The following is a 26,029-nucleotide window of genomic DNA, read 5'->3' on the forward strand; positions in this document are numbered from 1 at the left end:
GACTACAAATATCATTAGCTCCTGAAAATTGTTTTCTTTCCATCTAGACAAATTTGACAATGATGATGCGAGGCTTCGGAGGCTGTTGAAAGTTTCAAGAAGATTGCTCTACACTTCGGATGAACACTACACTCATACTAGCGGCCCACATTACGAATACATGATTCTTGGTTGTGTCATTGTTGGCATTCTCGCTTTAATTCGATGCTGCATTAAATACGGATGTGAGGACACAGAAGACGATTTATCAGATGCAACTATTCATCCTCCACCGATAACTCATCTACCAAGTCCTCCCAGATCTGTATCCAATGCATCAGTGCTTGCACCTCCGGCAACAAGTAGAGGCATAATTCTTCACCCAGACAGCAATGTTTCCATTAATTTTCCTAATGTAATTAATGTGGAATTTGATGATTTGAGGAATATACCAAATGCTACAGTTGGAGAAAACAAAGCTGCAACAAATTTACAGGATTTGCCACCGGATTACTATACTGTTGTAAATAGCAGTACGCATTTTTCACCAGTAAAGGATACTAAATGTCAGGAGGAAGCGAACAAAATCAAGTGTTATGAACCACCTCCAAAATACTAAACAAGTCTGCGAGTACGTAAAGTTGTTAATATATTATACCTAAAAAGTGGAGGAAAATATACAAAGATCTCAGATACTGTATGTGACGCTTGGAAATAAATTTTTCGAATATCATGGTTAAAACGCAAGATGAAAATTTTCTTTCTGCGAGCGACACTGCAAATGACAGAAGAGGCAATTTTTGCAAAAAAAGACTCAACATTTATGTGTGCTTATTCAATATACAATTCAGTGACACAAACTTGTGCATATCGCTATATATTACGTTACATTTTGTGCATATTACGTTAGTCAGAGTGTTCACTGACGCATTCTTTGATGCATCAGTGTTCATATTACGTTAGTCAGACTGATCACAAACACATTCCAAATCTCTTCTATTTTCTTGATTCTAAACCTCTTCTATTTTTTAAATAACGTTCACTCATTAACCTGCTTAGAGCATTTTGCAGAAATATAAATGAAAATGAAATGATGAAAATAGAAGTAAAAGAAACAATAAAGATTTCATTTTCTCCTTTTTTAAGAACTATTTTAGCACTTTTTATAGAGGTGTGACCTTTTCACACCAAAATCTTTTAATTACTAGATATTTTCATAAGTCATGTATTTCTTTGAGCAAACTTCATTTATAGTGACCTCAATAAATTAAAAAATACACACACGTGGTTATACCTCATATACGCTTATTTCTATATGCATGTTGAATCTCATAATGCGAAATACATTCCATACATTGATATATTATGAATGAAAGTTTGGCTAATTAATGCTATCATATTTCGTATAATGAAACCTTATGTAATAGTATATTAGTTAAAATAGATACCAAGTTTTAAAGGGTTAGATCAGAATGCTTAAAACTTCTTTTCTCCCTTATTTAGCTCAACACTGGAATAATTACGAGAAAGATTATTGGAAAGTTCTGGTGACTACCAGAAGACCTGTCATTTTGAAGATAGTTTCAAAAACCCCGACATCTGGTTTCGAAACCACACAGACGAAGTCAACGATGATGATTACCCTGAACAAACGAATGATAAAACAATTATCCTTGTCGTTCTTTTAATCACAATTGCATTAGTTATTATGGTTTCCGTATTTCAATGCATCAAGAGACAAACTGATTCAGAAAGAATTCCTGATGCGCGTCAAAGACCTGCACAATCAATTTCCGTAGATTCTAACATTCTTAACATTCTTTCAAGTACTGAGCAGTCATTCGTAGAACAGAATGGAGGAATAACTAATACTCAGGAAATTGTGAATCCGTTGTTTGATCATCCACCGGATTACGCTACTGTGGTTATTAGCGATTTGATTAATACAGGAGTTCGCTACGCAAAACCGAAGGCTGATGAGACACCACCACCAATGTATCAAGATCAATTTAAATTAACCAGAATATAAAATATTCATTCAATAACCTATGTATTATTCAAAAATTGATATCGTGATAGAAATTCTGTTTCAAAACATTCATCAATCAGATTTGAAGATTTGCATGAATAATCAATCGCAGCTAGGACTTTTATAAGTTTTCTGATTCCATTTCTTTACCATCAATCATCAATTTAGTTCTTTTACATCTTCTATGAAATTATTTATTTAGAATTTGCTGTATGTGTATTTTAATTATTCAATAAACAAAATATGCTTTCGTGGATTTAAAAATTTGCCTCTGTGATGTTTGTAAGCATTTCTGTTTAGAAAAAACAAGTAAAGGCTTTCTATTCTCGTATCGGAGAAGACATTCTTTTTTTTAATGCTTATAAAAATCTGTCATTTAGTATTCTGTATTCTTCTTGAATTTTTCACTTAAGAATCCAATAGTTATTTAGCATTAGCTCTGTTTGCGCTTTTTCTGTAAGATACGCATTATAGCTGAAAAAGACAAATATGGAAAGCCAAAACAGTTTAGGTGGTATGGTACATTAGTGGTAGTTGTATGTAGCCATAAACAACAAAAAAATGTAACTTCTGAATTGTGCCTGTATCTTTGGTTAATAATTTGCCTGCTGCTCATTTATACCATAGATCTGAAGCTCTGAGTTTAGAGGATTACTTTTAGTAGCTAAGCTGCAACAATCTCGAAAGTCTGAATAACAAAGAATATAAAAGTTTGGAGGATACTATCATCATTTTCCTTTACAGCAAGGTTCTTCCGCATGGCTCTTTGAAAAACGCATACGTACTTTTGGATTATCCTTTTCAGATTTTCAATAAAGGGTATTAGGTATTTCTCCCACTTTCCTAGCGTGCCTTCGTGGTGTAGAGGTTCTGCACGCTGGGCCGTATTCCAGAGGTCCGTGGTTCGATTCCCGGCGAAGGCGTAGCTAATTTTTCAACCTCTCTGGCTTCTAAAAAAAGCCTAATGTCTCTACAGTGGCGCCCGAACTAAAAGGGTTGTGGATGATGACTCACGACACCCAGGATTTGGCGACTGAGTCCCCTAAAAAACCCAGTCGCCCTATAAAAAGGGGAGTATATAAGGTATTTCTCTCATTTTCCTAGCGGGTTTCGTGGTGTAGTGGTTCTGCACGCTGGGCCGGTATTTCAGAGGTCCGCGGTTCGATTCCTGGCGAAGGCGTAGCTAATTTTTTAATCTCTCTGTCTTCCAAAAAAATCCTAATGTCTCTACAAGGGCACACAATTGTTCACAAGAAAGGTAAAGGATTTTTCACTATAGTTTTACAAAATGTCAGAAACTTACTTTACACCGGCTGCGAAACTTTAGATCTACACCATAAAATTAGATTGAATTCCTTTTAATTTCTGCAAGTACTTGTTTATCTGCAATAAGCTTATTTTCAATTGCATATCAAATCACGGAAAATATACACATTAGAGAGACGAGAATTGGATTATGACTTAATGTGCATCCATATAAACACGAACCTATTAAATTATTTCAGAACTATTAAACTTCATCATTTATTTTAAGAAAACAAATTTTAAATAGCTTGCTCATTAAAAGAAATCACTTCAAAATTATTAAAAGATACATTCAAAATATACATTAGAATTTGCAAAATGAGAGTTTACAATAATTACTCAAAATGTGCAGTCACAGACAACTTTAGCGCTAATTCACTTGAAGAAGCCTCCAGTCGTTTTTGCAGCACACTTACTTTAATTTTCAAATTTCACATATTCAGTTATTCCGTCATATATTCCGTGACAATTGCCAACAGTTGCGAGATCTCAATATTTAAATGAAAACTTCGCTATGAATTGCATTTATGCTCATTATAATAAGTAATCTGTTAATGCTGTTGAACTTCCACAATTAATAACCCAATAACCCAATCATATGGGTTAATTTTCTGGCTACTAAACAAGAAATATGGCTGTAAAGTGTTTTAGACTGAATGATACGTAACGAACTTTATAGGAACAAAATAGGCAAAACAGATGGATGTTACAACTATCATTTTTCAAAAATTAAAATGTTTAATTCTACTTTAATTAAACTTAGGAGATAATATAATCAATTAATCAATACTGTTTAGGAAATAAATTATTATATATATATGAACAGTAAAATTTTTAAGCCAGCATAGCTATGACTATTCTTATTTAAAATGCAAAGTGTTCAATAAACGGGCTGCAGCTTTATGCTCTTAATTATGGATCCTATTCATGTGCAACCAACTGAACCTTTTCTAAGTAAATAATTTTACAAGAGCAGTTTCAGCCAACTGTTTTAAAAATAAAAAATATAACAGTTTCTATGGCTTTCAGAGAGGCAGCATATACACTATACTTCGCAACGACATACGTTACGATCGTAAACCAGGGGTACGAGTAGCCACAGTCTAGAAGTGCCTATTTTAAAATAACAGATTATATCTTTGAAATTGTTTGCAGTTTTTCTTAAAAAGTGCGGGATAAATTATTGATTCTATTGATCAGACTACTGGTGAGTATTTTACTATAGAATCTGGAGCAGGCGTGTTATTAACAGCAATGCATACATAGCTGACGAGTTTAAATTAATTTCCATTGCCACAGAGTACTCTTACAAGTATTATAACACTGGACATAAAATTAGCGTTTAAGTAATTTATTACCTTTAGAACCTCATCTATAAAAAATGAAAGTGAAATTCATTTCCATTGCCATAAAGTACTGTTATAAGTATATTATAACACTAGACACAAATTAGTGTTTAAGTAATTTATTAGCTTTAGAGCGCCATCTATAAAAAATGGAAGTGAAATTCCTTTCCATTGCAATAAACTACTGTTACAAATATATTATAACACTAGACTTCAAAGTAGTGTTTAAGTAATTTATTAGCTTTAGACCTCCATCTATAAAAAATGTAAGTCATTTTACTGAATTCTTTACTGTGTACTCATATGCCTTGAAACTCAAGTGCAGTGTTTCCTTCCTAGTATGATTGAAGAGTTAATTCATTTTTAGGCGATATTAATAAACATTTTAACAGCATATATTATGACTGCTCCTTTTATTTTATTGATATTACCTCCCCCCCCCCAAATCGAGCATCTACCTCTTGCTTGAACTTAATGGTACATCTAAATTTCCTCTATTATTGATTCTTTGTAAATAAGATTTCAAGTAACATAAATAATAAAAATATAAAGATGAGTTCAAACAGAGGTGTAGTAATGTCAGATCACATCAATTTACCTAATCCGACATCCTCCCAAAGAATCAATCAATAAGCTCAACTTTTCTTTTCATTTTTCATTTTTTTAAAATTCTTACCGCTTTTTTTTAATATGCGTTTAGTATTTTTCTGAATCGCCAGCAATACATAATCACATTCTAAAATTTATTGACGCACCTCTTGGAGCTTTTTGACACAAAAATTTGTTCTCTCGCTGGCGACTCTCTGGTTCTCATTGATTGGAACAAATTGATTAAATAGAAATTTATTTGTTAAAATTATATATATATTCTCTGAAAAAGATGGCTATTTTATTTTGTTAAATATTGATTAAATACAGACTTGTATTTCTGGTTATAAAGTTTGTCAAAATAAAATGAACATTATGGAAACAGTTTTCGTACTGAAGATTAAAGGTATTTTTGTACATATAAAGTCTAATTTTTGTGTGACTATCGCTGAGTAAAAAAGAATTCTAATAATAAAATAGGCTTAGCTAGTCATGGTTTATTAGGTAGTGAAGATATACAAGAGCTTCGCAACTATATCAATAAATTTATTTAACATGCAAGATTTAATAGAGATTTAATAGGTTTAGAAAGAAATTAATCTAACAATATCAAATATTTATTTGTAAATAATGCTTAGAAAAAATTAAAATGTGTTAAAACTGAAATGCCATTTCAGCTTTAAAAACAAAAATGGCTATTTATCTCACTTGATAGCAATACTTGAGGTCTAATACTACTGTTTTACTTCATAGAAACAAAGAAACGATTTTACTTTCTAGAAAAAAAAATTACTTTGTAGTTACTTCTTAAATGTTGTAAAAATTTGGCTGAAATGTTTTGGCAACGGACACGAGAAAACAATTTTTTCATTTTCTTATTTTTGCATGACTTTTGCACGCAGTGGACAGAACTTCCTCTATTTTAATTTGTTACTTTAAAGCAAAATGAACATTTTAACTACTTGGATTTTTTACGCTACCAGGCTCAAATTTAAACTTAGATTTTGTATTTAGGGAAGTCCAGTATCCGTAGTACTGAAACTGGTTCCCAGAAATTCTGTACTTTATTTTTATGAAAGTATATACCCAGAATGCGTGTGTGTTTAAATAAATGAGTAAAGTTCACTTCTCTGTTTAAAGCAATAAAGCTTGCATCAATCTTCTATCAACTGTGTTTATATCTATTTTTATCAATTATTGAATAATTGAAACATTCCTTGGAAGTTTTTCAATAATTTGATACCAGAGGCTTGCATGCAAAAATTTAAATTCCAATAACTTTCACAATTCATTGAAAATTATTATTTACATTTTTTTCTTTAACAGGAAACTGATATGAGAGAAGAGAAAATCCTCTTTCACTCAAAAAATAAAACTTCTGTTAAGCTGAAAAACTTTTTTTCACTTTAAAACTTTTATCGTACTTAAGAAAGTGCGCATAAGGAAGGAAATTTTGAAACTAAGGAGAAGACAGTTAAAATACATTTGAATCACAATTCCCGACTAAGTAAAACTTTATGTCTATCTGTTATGCCTTTTCCAGTTTTCTTGACAAAATTACAGTATTACTCGTATTAATGGCCAAGCATATAAGATCTCATTTAACTAGTATTGACATGATAAAAGCCACACAGGAAATGGTCTTGCTTTGTCAAACAGAGGAAACTTTTCATGCAAAAATAAATTAAAGATTTCTTTTTTCGCCATAGGAATAGTAATTTCAAGATTGCACTGAAGCAGAGTAAAACGAAACTAGAATTCCACAAAAAAAGGAAAATGCCGTTACTTTTCTCCAGGTGCCACTTGATTCATTGTTAAACAGTGGTGCACATAAACATTAGTTTCGTTCAACTCCATGTCCTACATTGCTTGCAGTATATCCCACAAGTCAAGCAAAGTAAACAGGCAGTATTGCAATATATTACAAGCATTGATTCCAATGACAAGTTCAGCAATGACAAAATCCAGTCAAATGTTAAACACATTTCTGGTATGAATTCACGTCAAAGGCTCATTATTGTTTGCTGTACTGCAATGTCTCAGGCCAAGTACACGATAGAACGAAACTTTTCTTAATTTCCCAAACTTCCCAAATAAGATTCCACAACAATGTTAACTGGAAATACTACTCCTAAGTCTAAAAAATGCATATGCTGCCATGCATTCAAGTTAAATTAACCTTCACCTCGCACTCTAATTGCATTACAGGCGTACAATATATTAATCTTATCTACATCACAAAAACGTATGTGACGGGAGGAAATGAATGAAGTCCAGGTTCGAGTCCTTGCGAGGGCACTGTTTATTTTTCATGTCTCCTGCTTCAAAATAAAATAATGACTCTGCAGTGGCGCCCGAACTAAAAGGTGGTGAACAGTAATTCGTTACCACCAGGATTTGGCGTTTGGGTCACCTAATCCTAATCCTTTGTGAGGAAACGGTAGCACAGTCGGCCGTATTCAAAAGGTCCAGGTTCGAGTCCCGGCAAGGGCATTGTTCATTTTTCATGCCTCCTGCTTAAAAATACCTAATGACTCTACAAATTCCTTTTGTTGATCAACTTTATTAGTTAGATGCAATTTCGATGCTATCTCCCTGCTACCTTGAATGTAGTAACGACAAAATTTTGAGTTCTTCTCTCTACCTTCTTCTAAAACTTGAAAAACTGTAATATCCAGTGACCAAATTTATGTCTTCAGCATCTCGACAAAAATAAGTTTTTGGACCTTTTAGCTCTTTTAGTTAGGAAACAACTTTACGTTAAATTTTATCTTGAGGTCATTTTTGTTACCTTTTTTTAAGTTTAACAATTGATATTTCTCTCGATTTAATTATTATTTTCTTTCTGATGGAGAGATCCATCGCCTAGAATCTAAGCCAAATTCTCAGTATTCGCAGTGAATTACAAATGGATTTCATTAATTTCAAATTTTAATTTCTACCCTCTTTAGACAATTCCTAGTAAATAAATTAAGCCGAAAAAAGTTTTGTTAAAAGAGGAAATTTTAAAAGAAACTCAAAAATAATTTAAAGAAAAATATTACATATTCATAAGAACAATAATTTATAAGGTATTTTCTTTCTCCTTTCTGCATGCCTTTGTGGTGTAACGGTAGAACAGTTGGCGCGTGTTCGAGAAGTCCAGGTTCGAGTACCGGCCAGGGCATTGCTCATTTTTCATGTACTTCTGGTTCAAAAGTGTCTAATATATATACAGTTGCGCCCGAACTAAAAAACGCTGGTGGATGATCATTCTTCACGGCCAGGATTTGGCGACTAGGTACCCTAATCCTCAGTCGCCTTTTAAAAGGGGGAGTATATATTATCTCCCTTCTTTCTGCATACCTTTGTGGTGTAACTGTAGCACACTCTGAACGTATTCCAGACCTCCAGGTTCGAGTCCCGGCGAGGGCATTGCTCATTTTTCACGTCTCCCGGATCAAAAATAACTTAATGACTCTATAATTTAATTCAGTTCTTATCTTGCATTTGGTTACACGGAAAAACACAGTTAAAATTATAAATTGAAGGAAAACCATTTATAAAATTATTTTATAAATTTAATTAATCCAAAAAATGAATTAAGAATAGCCATATAATTCGTTATTTATGATAGAGATTATATTGATTGTTGATATTTTTATAATAATTTGCTACATTAATTTTATTATAATAATTATATGCAGTATAGTTTTGAATACTGAGTTAGACGTGGATAATCAAAGACTTGCCTATTAGAAACAAAGCTGCTTTTACCTTCCTCAGAAATGTCAAACATGTAAATTTGTTTTGCATGTGACTCAGACATTGTTAATCTGGAAAGCCTTTTGCCTTCTTTTATTTTTTTCGTTACTGTGTCATATAGTGCCACGTAACATCATACGTATTCGTTTTCTTCTCATCGCAGTTACTCGTGCTTTCAAGCCACTTGTGAAATTTAAAAATAGAAAGAAACGAGAAAGATGAAACTCCACTGAATTTTATTCTTTACCGTTTATCTTTAATGATCCTTTTCAACATTTTATTCAATGAATGGTAATCACTTGTTTTTTAACAGCATGTACCTTGACAATATTTTATCTTCAAGGCATATATTTAATGTTATTAGCTAAATATGTATCTTGTAGATAAAAAATTCTTCTTTATTCTTAAAGGAATATTTTAGAAAAAAATTATTTTACATGTAGGATGAAATATGCCTTAATTAGAAATACCTTGAATAGCATTCTAATTAATCACACGCGAGAAAAACCATTATTATTACAGCGCAGTAATTACTGGAAATGTGTATGGCAAAAATGAAGGATAAGTAAGATGTGAAGTAAAACTACAGACGTTATAATGATAAAAAGTTTAATACTTATTTTTTCCTAAAACTATCTATTCTGAATATGAGTGCATATCACTTCAGTAATTTATATTTACAATCGTTATATAGTTATATTAATAATTGATTGCTTTATGCTTTGATTTACTGAAGATCCGAACATGTTTAATTTTTTGTTTCTCTTTAAAAAATTTAGAATACGACAGAGTAACAAGTCAACCCTCTGGAGACAAAGATTTTATGGTGACACCAGGCAGCATCAGCAAAAGACATCCGTATTTGTATTATGCTAACATCATCTTCGCAGCTCTGATTTTGGGTACAGCAATTCTTATTGTGTTCCGTGCATGCATTCAAAAGTGCCAGAAATCCTGCCCACATCGATTACACAACAGTCAATCACAAATTCCCAGATGCAGGTCATTAGGTTATACAGATTCCATTCTGATCAATGGACGTCTGATACCCGCAGATAAACCTCCAGACTATGCATCGATTTGCAAAAGCGCACCAAACATGAAAAGCAGTCCCATCGAATGCTTTCAGTCCTTGAAAATACCTTATGATTCGCCTCCGCCAAGTTATCAAAGTATTATCTAAGATATGCTCTACAGAACCATGTTACTAAAAGAACGTTGAAAGTCAAGTATGTTGTACATTGCGTTTCTAGATAGTGTCTCCGTTAAGCTAGTCAGCATCACCCTAAATCAATCTTCTAATTCCTTAAATGGTATTACTTAGCTTGTCAATATATAATTTAGGAAAACACGCGCCAAAATTTGTAGTTTTTTCTGATCACCAAGTAATAAACGAAAGACATGTACAACAGCAAGTTGTGCATATTGCCAGATACCCAGACAAAGAAAGATTCTATATTTCATATACAATTGATGAAGAATCATCCGTAAATATAATGACTGGATATTGAATAGACAGAAATATACACACCAAGGGAGGTAGTCAATCTCTACGGTGTTGTATACTTACCTGAACACTTAGTTACAGAAGTGGAAAAGAATTTTTAGGTAAGACTATGCTGCCATAGGCTAAAATTATTCTCAAACCTGTAACCTGGGTTACTTAATAAAAGACCAAACATGAGTGACGACAAGATTTTGGTATACGATTCATTTTAAAATCCGTGAGTAATTTTAATGAAAATGTGAAACGATAATTGAAAGTAAATTAAAAGAAATAACGAAAGTATTCAAAATTACATAGATACACACCACTAGACAGAAAACGCAAGTTGTTAACATGAAGCATCAGAATAATATAGTGCCTATCAACTTAAGGTTCTATGTACGGTTTACTCTTTTTAGAGACAAACATATGAACTCTCAACTAGGCATGGAATCATATAGGGCCCGGAGAGTTTTCTGAAGTAAATTTCCTCTTCCTTTCCTTAACTGCGCCCTTAATGTAAGTGTTTAAGTAGGTGGCTGGATAGGCAATTGTTCTGGAGAACACTTTGACCAAAGTATGATGACAATGCTCTGCGTACCCATTTAACGATGGTTGCTGTCGGACACGTTTTATCATGTTTCAAAATAGTATTCAGTGTAGCTGTAGAAAGGCAAAAAAATTAGGTCTTAGAGCCTCTATGACAAATCAGTAGCCCTGGTAAAAGACAAGACGAGCTCTATAATTATATATAACAGCAGACTGCTCAAAGCCTGTAGGTATAGAGGACATATAACACTCAAGAATACACTCAAGAGCCAAAACATTATGACCACCTGTCAATAACGAGTTGGGCCACCTTTGGCGCGCAACACAGCTTCAACCCGCCTTGGCATGGATGCCACAAGTCCTTGATAGATGGCCGGAGACAGATTGTACCAGATGTTGTAGCAATGGTCAAGCAAATCCGAGATATTGCGAATTGGTGGTCTTTGACCTCTGAGCTGCCGTCCCATGACATCCCAAATGTGTTCTATCGGATTGAGATCCGGTGAGTTAGGAGGTCAGGACATTAACTGGAAATCAGCATCAAGTTCCTGGAACCACTGCAACACAATTGTAGCCTTGTGACACGGGGCGTTGTCCTGTTGGCACATTCCATTTCCAGATGGAAAAACAGAGGCCATGTAAGGGTGCAACTGGTCCGCAATGATGTTCAGATACCCTGTAGCATTCATGGTCTGCTCTACCATAACCACGGGTCCCAGAGACGCCCAAGAGAACGTCACCCAGAGCATAATACTGCCACCACCGGCCTGTGTATGACCAACTGTGCATTGAGGGAGCGACTGTTCGCCTGGAAGACGGTGTATCCTGACACGGCCATCGGCGTGATGAATGACAAACCATGATTCATCTGACCAGGCAACTCTCTCCCACTGATCCATGGACCAGTAGCGATGTTCCCGGGCCCAGCGCAGGTGCAGTTGGCGATGACGCTTGGTCAGGAAAGGCACACATGTGGGACGTTTGCTGCGTAGCCCCATATCCAACAGTGTCCGCTGAACAGTGTGCTCTGATACCTTTTTACTTGGCCCTGAATTGTACTCGGCTGTCAGCTGAGCCACTGTCTGGCTCCGGTTTTGCTTCACCATGCGAGACAGTCTCCGATGACCTTTTTCTTTGATAGCGTGTGGACGTCCAACACCATGTCGTCTTCTGCTGGTTTCACCGTCATTCATCCACTTTTCATACGTACTAACAACTGTAGATCGCGAACAACCCACGAGTTGTGCGCTTTCGTAAATACTTGTTCCAAGCCTTCGAGCCATTACAATCTGCACTCTATCAAAGTCGCTTAGATCCGCAGCATTTCCCATCACACACAGAAGTAAGTGAAAGAATGATTCTTCAGACTCTTCAGCAGCAGTTAAATACCACTTCCACCTGATCACGTGCCTTCCACGTCATCCAGGCGCGTTTCATCGCAAAATGTAGGGCTGGTCATAATGTTTTGGCTCTTGAGTGTATATACTTACCGCTAATACTAACTTTTGAGATCTTACACCTTGACATGTCCGTCTTATATAATCATACTTAATAATCTTTATCAAAGCAGCTGTTATCAAAAACATTCTATACAGCGAAAAATCCCTTATTAAATGTCACCAATGAATATTTCTCAAGAACTCGATAGGTTGTAGTTGAGGCCTTACATATTTAAAAAGCTCTATGATGTTGTGTTTGAGCTGACTGTAACTCATCGATGTAAGCTAATTGAAAATGAACAGAGACATTAAAACGTGATTGAAGATCAACCAAAATTTGCGAATTTTTTCTTTGAAACGAAAACAGCTAGACCGTTTAAAATATCAATGAAAAAGTTAAAGATAGCACAGCCCTGCTATTCTGCGATGGGACATATGGGCCAAAACTTTGTCTAAGGGATGGATAGTTTATGCATCTCCTCACTGCAATACACGAGATCAAAGAGCTTAGTACAGGTCTGTTATGTACCCCATTTAAACTAATCCAGTACTGAAAATGCACTCCTTGTCAATGTCCTGTCACAGTTTCTAGGCCCACTTATTATTTAATATTTAATAACAGCTGCAGTTATGATGTCATGGGCGGTCTTTAATTTCCACGCATTCGACATTTAACGCCCTCTGCTTAGCGTCCATCAGAGACATCTTTCATATGTTATTACACTATGTACAAACACCTTTGAGTAATTCCTTTGGGAACAAGATAGTTTTTACTTGGGTTCTACGCTTCGCATGTTCCGCTTTGGGTATCCGACAATATTATTAATTACACTGCACTAAAAATTGCGTGAAATTTTAAGGCAAACAACGGTGAAATACAAAACCTTGTGTAAGTATAGATTAAGAAATTATTCAATGCATGTTACAAAAGTTTTTTCCCAATGGCAGATTGTGAACAGTTACAGCGTAACACAGTCCATTAATCTATACAAGGCCAGATGTGGTGGTCTCTTTATTATAGAGGCACCCAATCTTAATAAATTGGGTGCCCAATTATAGAGGCACCCAATTTATTAAGAGGCACCCATTAGGGGATTACCCTCCAACACACCCATCAACGTTGTGCAGACTGCGGTTGAAGTGCTTGGTTACAAAATCCACAAGATCTCGCAACTTAAAAAATTCAAAACCAAGATGCCTATGCCTCTATTCTACCTGCAAATTCATAACAGCCTAAAAGCCTCGGATATCTACTCAGTTACTGAACTCCTAGGAACAGAAGTGGCAATGGAACATTTCAAAGGCCAGAAAGGTCCCTCTCAATGCTGGCGTTGCCAGGGATTCTTTCACTCTTCCGAAGTATGTACACTACCCCAACGATGTGTAAGATGCGCTGGTCCGCATCAGGCGAAAGAATGCACCAAGCCCTTCGAAGAGCCAAATAAATGTGCTAACTGTTCCGGGAGCCATGCAGCCAACTGGAGATCCTGCCCGAGGTTTCCAGGATCAAAGAACCGTCAGCCACCCAAACCAAGTACCAAGCCCAGTCAGACCGTTGACAACGCAAACAAATTTAATCTACAACAAAATACATTCCCAACACTGCCGGCTGCACACACTCCCAGTGCAAATAATACTCGCCCTGGAGTTTCATACTCTGCTGCCCTTACGGGTATGCAACAGGCAGCACCACAAATTATTCCAAATTTATCGGTCCTCTTAGGAGCAAATTCGACACTAAATTGTACCGAAATTCTTCTGGCTATTATTCAAATTTCTAATCAGCCTGGTATTGACCAGAGCAAATTACTTCTGGCATTCAAAAACGCCTTACCGCAGCTCAGAGTGGCTCCATCTGGTGCTGACGCGGCCTACTACATCTTTGAGAGTTATATTACTCTCCAATTCTCTGATTCCCACAATCATTAAAATTCAATACTTTGAAAGGGTTGAAAAATCTTAAACTATGCACCTGGAATGCAAATGGCATTCTTTCCAAATTTCATGAGTTTAGAGACTATGTAGAAGAGAAGGATTTTGATATCATTTTTGTCCAAGAGACCAAACTCCAGCCAGGGAGAGTTCCCAAGCTTGTAAATTATGCACTATATAAAAATGACAGACAAGCTTCAAATACGCGTGATGTTTATCATGGTGGCACTTGTATTTACATAAAAAATTCAATCCCGCATCGCAGAATTGACACACCAAATATGAGCAAACTTGAAGCAACAATTATCGAAATTTTTATTCAAAATTCGCCATCCCTAGTTATGATCTCTGCCTATCTCCCACCAGGTGGTAATTTTCCTGTGGTAGATTTTAATAATTTGCTCAATTTTTCAAATAATCTTATCATAGCTGGTGATTTAAATTGTCACCATCAGCATTGGCGTTGTCATAGATCAAACCCTGCTGGTCGTGGCCTTCTAAAATGGGCTCAGTGCGCCCAAATTAAAATTATTGCGCCGGATTCCCTCACCAGATATGGTTCACGGGGTGCCCCTTCAATCATTGATTTAGCACTCTTTCGAAACATCCCTTTTGGATATCACGTGACTGTTGAAAACTGTTTATCTTCAGATCACAACCCCGTGATCATAGACCTTAACTGTACTATTTTTAATCAAAATTCTCCGGCACTCGTCTCTACAAACTGGGACAATTTTTGTTTTAAACTTAAAAGTAAAAATTTGCCCTCCCTCGAAATTAAATCCAGCCATGATATTGACTCGGCAGTTGATCACTTAACGACCATTCTTACCGATACTTATAAGGAAGTATCAAAACCCACCCTTAGACCCAATTTTCGTAAATTACCACAAGAAATTAAACTCAAAATTAAAGAAAAGAATAAAGTACGGAGACTTTGGCAAAAAAATAGGAATCCTGGACTAAAAATTCAACTCCGTACTCTCCAAAATGAGATCAAGGCATCATGTGACCAGTTCTTCCAATCACAATACACGAATTACATTCAGTCCCTAACGACCAATGATAACAGTCTTTGGCGCGCATCAGCCCGCCTACGCAAACACAAATCTAACATTCCGTCCTTAGCTACGGACGCAGCGGTGGCTCACACAGACGCTGAGAAATCCAAATTAATTGCGGATTCTCTTCAAACTCAATTTACACCACATAATGAAGGAATTTTTGCGAACAGCGCAAATTCTTTCCCACAAGATGTTGAACGCTTCCTCTCCTCGCCTTTCGCGAGAGAAATACAATATACATCCATGAGTGAGATAAGTGATTACATTACCAAACTCAAACCCAAAAAAGCCCCTGGTATGGACTCTATTTCTAATCGTATGATTAAAAATTTACCCACCAATTATCTATTTTTCCTAGTAATGCTTATAAATTTTATGATACAGCATTGCTATTTTCCTCAAAGCTGGAAACAAGCACTTATTGTGCCTATTCCAAAACCAGGCCAAAGCCTTTCAAATCCTCAAAATTATAGACCTATCAGCCTCCTATCTTCGTTATCAAAGATATACGAATTTGTGTTACTTAAACGCCTGAATGATTTTCTCCGAAATCACAACGTTCTGATTGATGAACAATTTGGATTTCGAGCAAAACACTGCACTACGCACCAGCTGCTGAGGATAGTGGAGTTCATTCACGAAGGGTTTCGTAACAAAATGCTTACTGGCGCTTTATTTCTTGACATAGCCAAAGCATTTGATAGGACTTGGCATATAGGAATTATTATCAAGCTCATACGACTTGACGTTTCGGCCCATTTAATTCATATAATTAATTCGTACCTTACTAATAGATCTTTTTCTGTACGAGTTAATTCTTCCATTTCGACACCCCGTCCTATACTAAGCGGCGTCCCCCAAGGGTCACTTTTAGGCCCAATTTTGTTCAACATTTTCATAAATGACATACCAAAATCACCTAGTATCACTCTTGCACTTTATGCAGATGATACGGCCATCCTAGCCCAACACAAACGCCTTGAAAACTTGGTCCAAACAATTCAGAGTTACCTCTCTAGCCTTGAGCACTGGCTCATCACTTGGAAAATAAAAATTAATGTTGCTAAATGTGCTGCTATGATCTTCAAACGTAGCCCCCTCCCGTACCCTTCCATTAACATTAAATTCTTTGATGATTATGTTCCCTGGTCAAACTCTTACAAGTACCTAGGAGTTGTACTTGATTCAAAATTACTCTGCCGCCTTCACATTGAAAATGTTCTCAACAAAGCGAAAGGTGCTAGAGCCCAACTTTACCCCTTTTTAGCTCGAAAGAGCCATCTGTCAATTAAAAACAAAATTCTTTTCTATACATCAATTATAAGACCTGTCTTTATGTATGCATGTACAATCTGGGGTACTGCTGCAAAAACTCATGTGAAAAAACTTCAATCTTTTCAAAGTAAAACCTTACGTATGGCCCTAAATGCAGCCTGGTACGTCCGTACAGATGTGATTCATTCGGACCTTAACATTAAACCTGTTGATTATCTTATCAAAAAACATAGTCAAAATTTATTCCTTAAAATTGAACAGATTGATAACCGAGCACTTCAACAGATGCCAGCATACGATCCTGCTATTCGCAGCTCACAGAAGAGACCGAGAGCCGTGATTGGCCGAGAGTTCGGCATCTATCCACCATCTAAAAGGGCAAGACACGCCCTCTCTACCTCAGTTCCAGCCCCCGCGCCATGAAGGAAGGACGTCTTTTCAGCGAGCTGCCATATAATTGCTTATTTCATCTTCTACAACTGCAATCAAGATCTTCAAGCAAAGTTATCAATCTGTTTACTTAAGAATCACATCTCCCGCAGATTTTAAATCTGCCTTAGAATATTTTCATCGCGATCCCATTAATTATTTGCACTCTCCAACAAAAGCCACATGCCAATGAGCCTATTAATCGTAAACTCTTTCCTATCCGCTTTTTGCTTTAGTGTTTGTATTGTGTATAAAAAATTATAAAAAACCAAAAAAAGTATAAAATATAAAATACAAAAAAATTATAAAAACCTAAAAACTTATAAAAAATTATGATACTTAAGTTTTTATATTCTCATCTCTATCCCTAAACTTTCTCGAGCCTGTGGCTCCCTCTATTGAGCATCAAGTAAATCACTTATGCCAAATTTTTCCAATTTCTGCTCACTTTTAGTAATTCTGATGTGGAGGTAAATGGTTTTGAACCATAGGCACTCCGAAATTTGCAAATCATTAGCATTGGCAGGCACCCAATAGGTGGGCCATCATCGCCTCCTATGAAGGGACAAACAGTTACAACTTTGCCTTCTCCGGGATTCGAACCCAGGCCCTTCGGTATCGCAGTCAGGCTTTCCTAACCACTATACCGTCTGGGCGGCCATGTTACGAATGTTTCGCCTTGGAAAAATATGAATAAGTAAATGTAAAACGCATGTGATTAATGATACAGAACAAATCCTTTTGGGCTGAAATAAATTAGAAGAAAATTTTAATACAAATTATGATTTCTTTTGGCGTGAATGGAGGTTTGGCACCTCCTTTTCCTACTGTAGATTAAATTATCGGGTAGTTCTCGTGAAAACAAAGACTACAAAAGTTGTAACGCCTGTTACAACTCATTTAAAGATTTGGGAGGGTGATAAAAAGCAGTTCCTCTTTTCCTATATATGGTTCACAAGGGCTTTCTGGGGTTCAGATCTGGTGATCGAAATGATCAATCCATTCGTCATGTGCCACTAGTCATGTGTCAAAGCCACTAGTCATGTGCTCTGTGACAGCAGGCATTGTCATCCGTTAAAACAAAAGAATTAGGCCTTACGTAAGATTTTGAATATCGTCCCTGTACGTCTGAGCTCTGAAAGATCCCATAAGAAAAACATGAAGGCCAGACTGACTGCTTAAAGTGATTACTGCCCAAGTTTAGCATTGTTCTACGTGCTGTATCCTGTTCCTGTCATACTGTAGCGACTATTCGGAATCATCTATAAAGAGTGCTGGCAGCCGTTGCTTTGTGCCCCACATGGGTGTTGTATTACCCATTTCAATCGTTGTGTGAAGAAATTTGTGGATAAAGCGGCGCATTTTTCATCTCCTGACTACAAGAATATAATTTTTTTGTAGTTACAAGAAGACATCGAAACAGTTATTCTTCTTATGGCTCCAATAATGATAGGCAAAAAATTGAAGCATAGTCGTGCATCGTGGCCCTGTAGTCGAAAGAACTAGAAAGTGGGCCTCAGATGGAGTCGTTGCCCGGTGGACAGTTTGCCACTGCACACTGCGCAAAAGGGAAAAAAAAAAACTGGGACAGTTGGGTATATATCCTGCTCTCCTGGGCCGATTGACGAAATTCATCTTGCGTTTTTCATGTCTCGAAAGCGCGACTTAGGATATGTATTAGATTTATGTATAGAATTGTTCTAATATAGGTATTTTGACCCAAATCGAACTTTTTCTGAAATGACAAGCCAATTTTTCTCCATATTTCAATTCTACGACTCAAATTAAGCCAAACTACCAAGTTTTGTAAAAATCGCACGAGTAGCTTTTAAAAAATTAGCTCTCAAAACTTTAGCTCCTCAATGTTAATTGAGTTTGGTGTATATTTATTAATCTCTCTTTTTTTATTAAACTTATTTGATTCTTTCTTTCACGTTTCGAAATTCAGGTTCATTTCAAATAAAATTCAACTTTTTTATGATTCATTTCTAAAATTTGTATTTTAAAATAATTTTTATAAATTTTTCAAAATAAATTTGAATTATAATCTATAAAATTTTTACCATCATCTTAAAGTAGACGTATTTCTAATCATACCTGCAAAAAATTATAGTTTTTTATTCAAGATTTCCGAAGATATACGTGAATTTATATATTTGGCATATTTATTGTAAGCGATAAAACATCAAATGTGATTTAGACACTGTATTAAAATTATTTGAAAGTAAGAACAATGAAACTTTTTTCCCGCTCATGCGCAATATAAAAAGGTAGGAACGAGGTGCCTTTTTTCTCGCTCCTTCATAATGGAAGGGTAAGGAAAATACGTTGGCATACATTAAGAAGTTCGCCAAGTGAATTATTCTTGGCGCAAACTGAAAAAAAAATTGCGCCAAGATAAATTTTTGAATTTTTTCGTAAAGTTTGCAATAAATTTTACAAAATTTAATATTTAGGCATAATTTGAGTCTTAGAATTGAAGTATGGAAAAAAATTGGTATGTTATATCAGAAAAAATCCGATTTGGTGTCAAAATACTTAGGTTAGAACAATGCTATATATAAATCTAATTTATATCCTAAGTCGTGCTTTCGAGACATGAAAAACGCAATTTAAATTTTGTCAATCAGCCCAGTAGAACGGGAGATATAGAACTGTCCTTTTTTTTTTCGCGGTGTACATACATATTCCTTACTCTGTAGATAACACAGCAACTAATATTTAGCCGTCTTGCGGCATTAACCTGAAAAAAGCGTATTCTCATCCAAACACTTGCTCGCCATCTTACAGAATATGGCGACAGATTTATCTGGGACATCATTTATACTAATTCATTGAGAAATATTTAACAAGCACAAATGCTTTTGAAAAATCTACCCGTGTGCATGCATGAAACTTCGACACACGTTCTTGTATTTATATTTAAGTATAAACGTTCCCTTAACAAACAAAGCTGTTTCGTATATTTTTTATTATTTTTTTCCAATAAGTTTTTATCGTTTATTATTTACGTTAACTTTATTTGACGTCCTTATCATTGAATTTTGCTGTACCATTGTGGAGAAAACGTTTGTTCTTTAACATTTGAAGCGCAATATATATGCGAAAGGTTTTTTTTTTTTTTTTTTTTTTTAAATTCCGATATTTGTTTACAAAAACGTCAACTTTTCTTAGCAATTTCTAACTAAATATATTTAAAATAGTAATAATTAAAGGATCACTTAAGATTCAAGAAAATAGTTTAGACCATTAATAAGCATGAAACAGTTTTAACCGACAGATACAAATTACAAATCTATTCTCGCTGAATATTAGTATTTTTTTTTTTTTTTTTGGTACGAACATTTAATCCATACCCAACTGAATATACTAGAGCTAGCCTGTTTCCAATCTTTTAGTTCACCTGGTATCAATTCCATGGAGTATCTCCAAAATAAAGAGGAGTTGTACGGTATGTAATTAAAAGGCTTAATATTTTATTTTTGTTTAAACGAACTGCGAAGTTAAACCTCTTAAGACAACAGGCCATATTATGAAGATTGCTGTTTCCAGTTCCGCTTTTAAGCAGCAAATATCCGAGACGAGTTGCTATCTCCAGACAGCTTAAGAGTAAAAGAGTCTCTTTTGTAGATCAGAGGATTAAACTAAATTCAAATTCCAGATCCACACACCGAATTATTCTATGCGTTATTGCAAGTATATCTAAGCATGATATACTAATAATAAATCAAAAACTTGTAGCAAGAGAACATTATTGAAATATTCAGAAAATTGGGAAATACATTATTACAAAATATTATCTCTTAAATTTATTTTAAATTCATTTTTCTTTGAATCTTCTGTAAATTAAATATTACGTAGATTTCACTTATCAAACGTATTCCGCACATTAATGAAGCCTTTGGCACATGTAATGTAGCTAGTAATTCCCTTCTTCCGGATACTTTCGTTGTATTTTAACCTTAATTCGCTATTCTACATGTGTTTTCATGCGTGCTTCAGTTATATTCATTAGCTGTTTCTATTATATATTAAAATAAATTCTTAAAAATAGTTATATTATCGAAGAGGAGAATCACTTTCTACTAATACCGTAAGTTATTATTTATTCTTTGTTAATTACGTTCTAGAGCAGGGGTTCTCAACCGCTGGTACGCGTACCACTGGTGGAACACAAGACAAAAATAGGTGGTACGCAAAAAGAAGCAAAGTATTTTTAACTATTGAATCTGAAAATTAAAACTCCAACATCCTGATTGAGTTTTTTCCTCTACCACTCGTAAATTTATGCGATCTGAGCTTTTGTTCAAGAATGGTGGTGGTGGTACTAAAGGATTTCAGTTTTTGTTTAGATGGTACGCGTTAGTCAAAAGGTTGAGAACCGCTGTTCTAGAGGATTTCTATCTATTCACTCAAAGTAGCATTAAGGTATAACTAATATTTTTTTTATTTAATTTCCCCATACGGATTCAAAATTTATTTACTGAATATAACTGTTAGAATATTAAGATGTCTAAGCCTCCCACTAAAAAATAATTTAGACCTTCTGAACAAATCAGATAATAATTTTGATTATGATAGTGAATTTAAAGACTCTGATGATGAAGTAGAGAATTTAGAAAATACTACGAAGCTTGATGGGGGGGGGGAAATGAGGAACAATGTACTAGTAATACGAGTGAAAATGATAGCAATAATGTTAGTGTTGTACATGAAAGACAGCAGTTTAGATGCGTGTAATATGGTAAAAATGGAAATTTCGTATGCAACGAACATAGACAAAGTTGCTTTAAGCGGAAACACCTAAAAAGGTAAAATTCTGCTGATTTTCTGAAATCTGTAAAGCAGGTTTTTATGACATTTGTTGAATGAAGTGGAAACATAAATGAAACGAAGCAAATAAACTTTAAATTGAGACTCACCTGTCCGGAGCACATCATATGCTTGGTGCACAGGTTCGTCAACAGCCTTTGAGCGGTGCAAAGTGCTGCTGATATCTTCCTGTGTTGACAAGAGTTACGATCAGGATACTTCTGCAGCTGTATTGTCAACTGCTCAAAATGAAGCTGCTCCTCACGCATAGCTGTTTGAAGAGCTTCCATCAGACATAGGATGCCCTGCAAGAAATACAAAGAAAGAAAGGCTTAAGAAATGACAATTACAAGAAGCAGTGATATTAAGATTAATGTACAAAAAATGTGCGCTTATTAAAATTCTGTCTTGGACACTGCGCTCAGTTTCTAAAAATGTACTCTCTTTCAATTAAAATCGCCGAAAATGAGTTTTTTTATTTATATTTTTTAATATATATAGGCACACTAGAATTCTATAAAAATATTTTATACAAGCGTGCTGGAATTCTTTTAAAAATCTTACGAAAAAAAAAAATTTAACTGCTTGTCTCGAAATTTTCCTACGGAGGTGAAAGCATGAAGATATACAAAATCTGACCAAATACAACAAGCATTTTTAGACACATTAAAGTGTGGGAAGGAAAGATACTTGGAAATTATACCTATTTGCCGTTTTTGAAACAAAATTGCTTTAATGCATGTGCATAAAAACACCTATGCTAAATAAAAAGAAAGCACAATTTCTTTATTTTCAATACACTAAGCCAATTTTTTTTTTTCGGAGGAAAGAAGTTCCAAAGCAAACAAAACTTCTATAAATATTTTAGCGAACCGGAATTGAAACTACACTTAAGTCGTTTACTATTGAACTTGAATCCGCTGGTAATCCCTTTTCAATGGTTTTCTGATCCGCTTTTTATATTCTTTAGCCTAAGAGCACGTTCCTTGGAAAAACAACATTAAAAATGCAGTTCGAATTAAACAGTCACGGCAGTTTCTTGCTGAAAACTAAACTTTTTTTTAACGATTCACATGAATTAAAAAAGAACGCAGAATAGTGTATTCTGTTCATCTAACAGCCAGTTTAAACGAATAACTTTTATCATTACATGTTTACAGAACTGTAACACTGACTAGACGTTTTTGTAGAAACAAGTTAAACTTTTATCTCATTAATTTAAGCTTATTAAAGTTATTTTTATCACTTACCTGTCTGATGTTGAAATGCCATCTGATAAATGAAGAGTGACACTGACTATTAGAATGCACAACACATACAACAGAGTCCAAACTATTCGACACAAACGGGATTGAATTATTTAACAAATTATTATTTTTTTCTCGTTGGATTCTATTCACCATAGACTACTTTTCTACCCTGCACCCTACTAGCTTAGTAGTAGGAAAGCCGTTTGCCACATCATTGGACCCGGGTTCGAATCCCAAAGAAGTCATACATTTTGGTAAGTGTGTTTACTGCACAAGGACACTTAAAATATTATTAACCCAAAAGCCATCTCGAAATGCAGATGATAGTGGAAAAGATGTAGAGTTATTAGGTTATTCTGAAGGAGCAGTTGTGAAAAATGAGCATTGCCTTCACCAGACTCGAACCTGAACCTCTCGAATACGCGCTGATTGTGCTACCATTACACCACGAAGACATGCAGAAAGGAAGGAGAAAATACCTTACATGCTTCCCCTTTTAAAGGGCGACTGGTGATTAGGGAACCCAATCGCCAAATCTTGCCGGTGAAGAATTATCCATCATCCATCACCTTTTAGTTCGGTCGCCATTGTCGAGTCATTAGGTTACTTTGAAAACAGGGAATGTGAAAAATTAGCAGTGCCCTCGCCGGAACTGGAACCTGGACCTCCCGAATACGTTCCGAGTGTGCTACCGTTACACTAGGAAGGCATGCAGAAAAGAGGGAGAATACACCTTGTAGAGGGAGATCCATTTCTTCGGGATGTTTTCTATAAAAACTGGCACGGAACTTTCTTTTTCGAAGATGTAATTTGGTCACTCCCTGTGGTGTACCCTAAACCACGTACTTGATGATAAGACGACTGATCCAGAGGTGAGTAAATAACCAAGAGTTTTGGAACTGCATTAAGTTACAATAATCTTTATGCTCTCTGCACTTGAAACTGACGATTGTATTAAGTTACATGTGCCCGGCCATTTCAAACAACAGCAACAACATGGTGAGTGAAAGGGATTATTATGGAACTACCAAAGACTTGTTGCAAGGAATTAAAAGTCATTTTCCGTGTGATGTTGTGGTGTAATGCTCAACACATCCAGCTAGCAAAAGGGAAAGACCTCGGAGGAAAGGCAGTGTTTATTCTTCAAGACTAAATTAATATATATATATATATATATCGTTTTTCAGCGTTGCCCAGATATGGTGATTAGTGGGCAATAAATATCTTGATTGAATCTCGCCGCCTCTTTCCACTATTTGCTCTTTAAGTGGGAAAGGAATATAAGTAATTGAAATCCTTTTCTCCGGAACTGGAAACTGTACCCGAATATAGTCGCTGTGTGCGCTAGTATTGTATTAGTAGAAAGCACAACAAGCAATTGGAAGATAGCTGAAAACATGTGAGTACAGGGTTGATTTTTCAAGTTTCTGGCTCATTGAAACATAATGATTCTACATGTTCATTAAAATAAGGAACTTGAATAAGCGATATTTTGTAACAGCAAAATGAAAATTAATTGCAGCCTGAAATCGGTACTTAATTCCTTTCATGTAAATGTTTCAAGTAAAATTATGGAAAAGTAAATTTATGTTTCATATATTACAATGCGTAGTATAGCAATAACAAGTGCAGTGCTGACTCAAATATATGCAATATCAACATCTCTTGTGGCATTTATCAATACTGCACTCCATTCAAAATCAGGCCCGCAGGTTTTCCATCGTATAAAGTACACTGGTGTGCAAAAATTAAGGACGAGACGGTTTTTTCAATATAACTTTGTGCAAAAGCTTTCCAAATCAACACATTTAATACCGTAAGATCCCCAATACGTAAGGACATGAGTAATGTAAGCAACACTTACTAAAAGAGAAATCAGAGGGATAAAAAGAAGCTTTATTGAAAAAGTAGCATGGTGCGCAATGCGACTGAAAGCCGAAACATCCCTGTGATGGGTGTCCAGCAAGAAACATCCGGTCTTTAATAGGGGATATGATCTCCCCTGACTGCTAGGCAGGTTTCACAGCGTCTGCCCATGCTGAGAATGAGGGTGTCAATGAGTTGTTGAGGCATTGCTGCCCATTCGTCTTGCAGCGCCAATCGAAGCTCCGGAATCGTTACTGGTGGTAAGGTACGAGCTTCCAAGCGTCTGCCTAGAAAATCCCATACATGCTCGATGGGAGTGAGATCCGGAGATCGTGCCGGCCAATCCATACATTCAATATCCTCACTCTCTAAGAGCTGTTCGGCAGCTACTGTGCGATGACATGGTGCATTGTCGTCCATGAAAAGGAACTGCGGTCCCATAGCGCCTCTAAAAAGACGCACATATGGAAGAAGAATCTCGTTACAATAACGGGTCCCGTTGACTGAACCTGCGTCGAAGATGTGAAGGTCTGTACGACTACCAAGCATGATGCCTCCCCAAACGAGAACTCCGTCACCTCCATACCTGTCCCTTTCAATGATGTTCGAGGGATGATTGCGGCTTCCCCGCTCTCTCCAGATGAGTATGCGATGAGAATCGCTACTCAGACTGAATCTGCTCTCATCTGTAAAGAGTACTCATCCCCATTCATTGTCTCTCCAATTCCGGTGTTCCCGGCACCACAGAGAACGCCTTCTCCGATGGGCAGGCGTTAGAGGTACACACCGTACAGGGCGTCGTGCAAACAGACCACCACCGTGCAGTCTTCTGGCCACGGTAAAACGCAATATCGGTCGTCCAGTCACCTGTGTCGTGTGTCTAGCGATTTCTCCCGCTGTCTGCCGCCTGTTTCTTCTGGCCTGTAAGGCAATATA

At 35.9% G+C, this 26,029-nt stretch overlaps 2 protein-coding genes across 3 annotated transcripts in view; one reads left to right on the forward strand and one right to left on the reverse strand.

Moving 5' to 3' along the window:
* LOC118194027 (uncharacterized) overlaps positions 1-26,029 on the reverse strand; it is a 359,931-nt gene that overhangs the window by 189,453 nt on the left and 144,449 nt on the right. For both annotated transcript variants that reach the window (XM_035365210.2, XM_035365209.2), the window contains exon 4: positions 22,088-22,282. In XM_035365210.2, coding sequence (XP_035221101.1) covers positions 22,088-22,282 — 195 coding nt within the window. The remainder of the gene's footprint in view (positions 1-22,087; positions 22,283-26,029) is intronic.
* LOC118194033 (uncharacterized) lies at positions 38-2,264 on the forward strand. The gene is made up of 2 exons (XM_085807693.1): positions 38-610; positions 1,483-2,264. The coding sequence occupies exon 1, from the start codon at positions 161-163 to the stop codon at positions 596-598; it is 438 nt and encodes a 145-aa protein (XP_085663819.1). The 5' UTR covers positions 38-160; the 3' UTR covers positions 599-610; positions 1,483-2,264.

Source organism: Stegodyphus dumicola, chromosome X1, assembly GCF_044657685.1.
Source record: "Stegodyphus dumicola isolate Sdum_Otavi_A_Nest chromosome X1, ASM4465768v1".
NCBI classification, from domain to species: Eukaryota; Metazoa; Arthropoda; class Arachnida; order Araneae; family Eresidae; genus Stegodyphus; species Stegodyphus dumicola.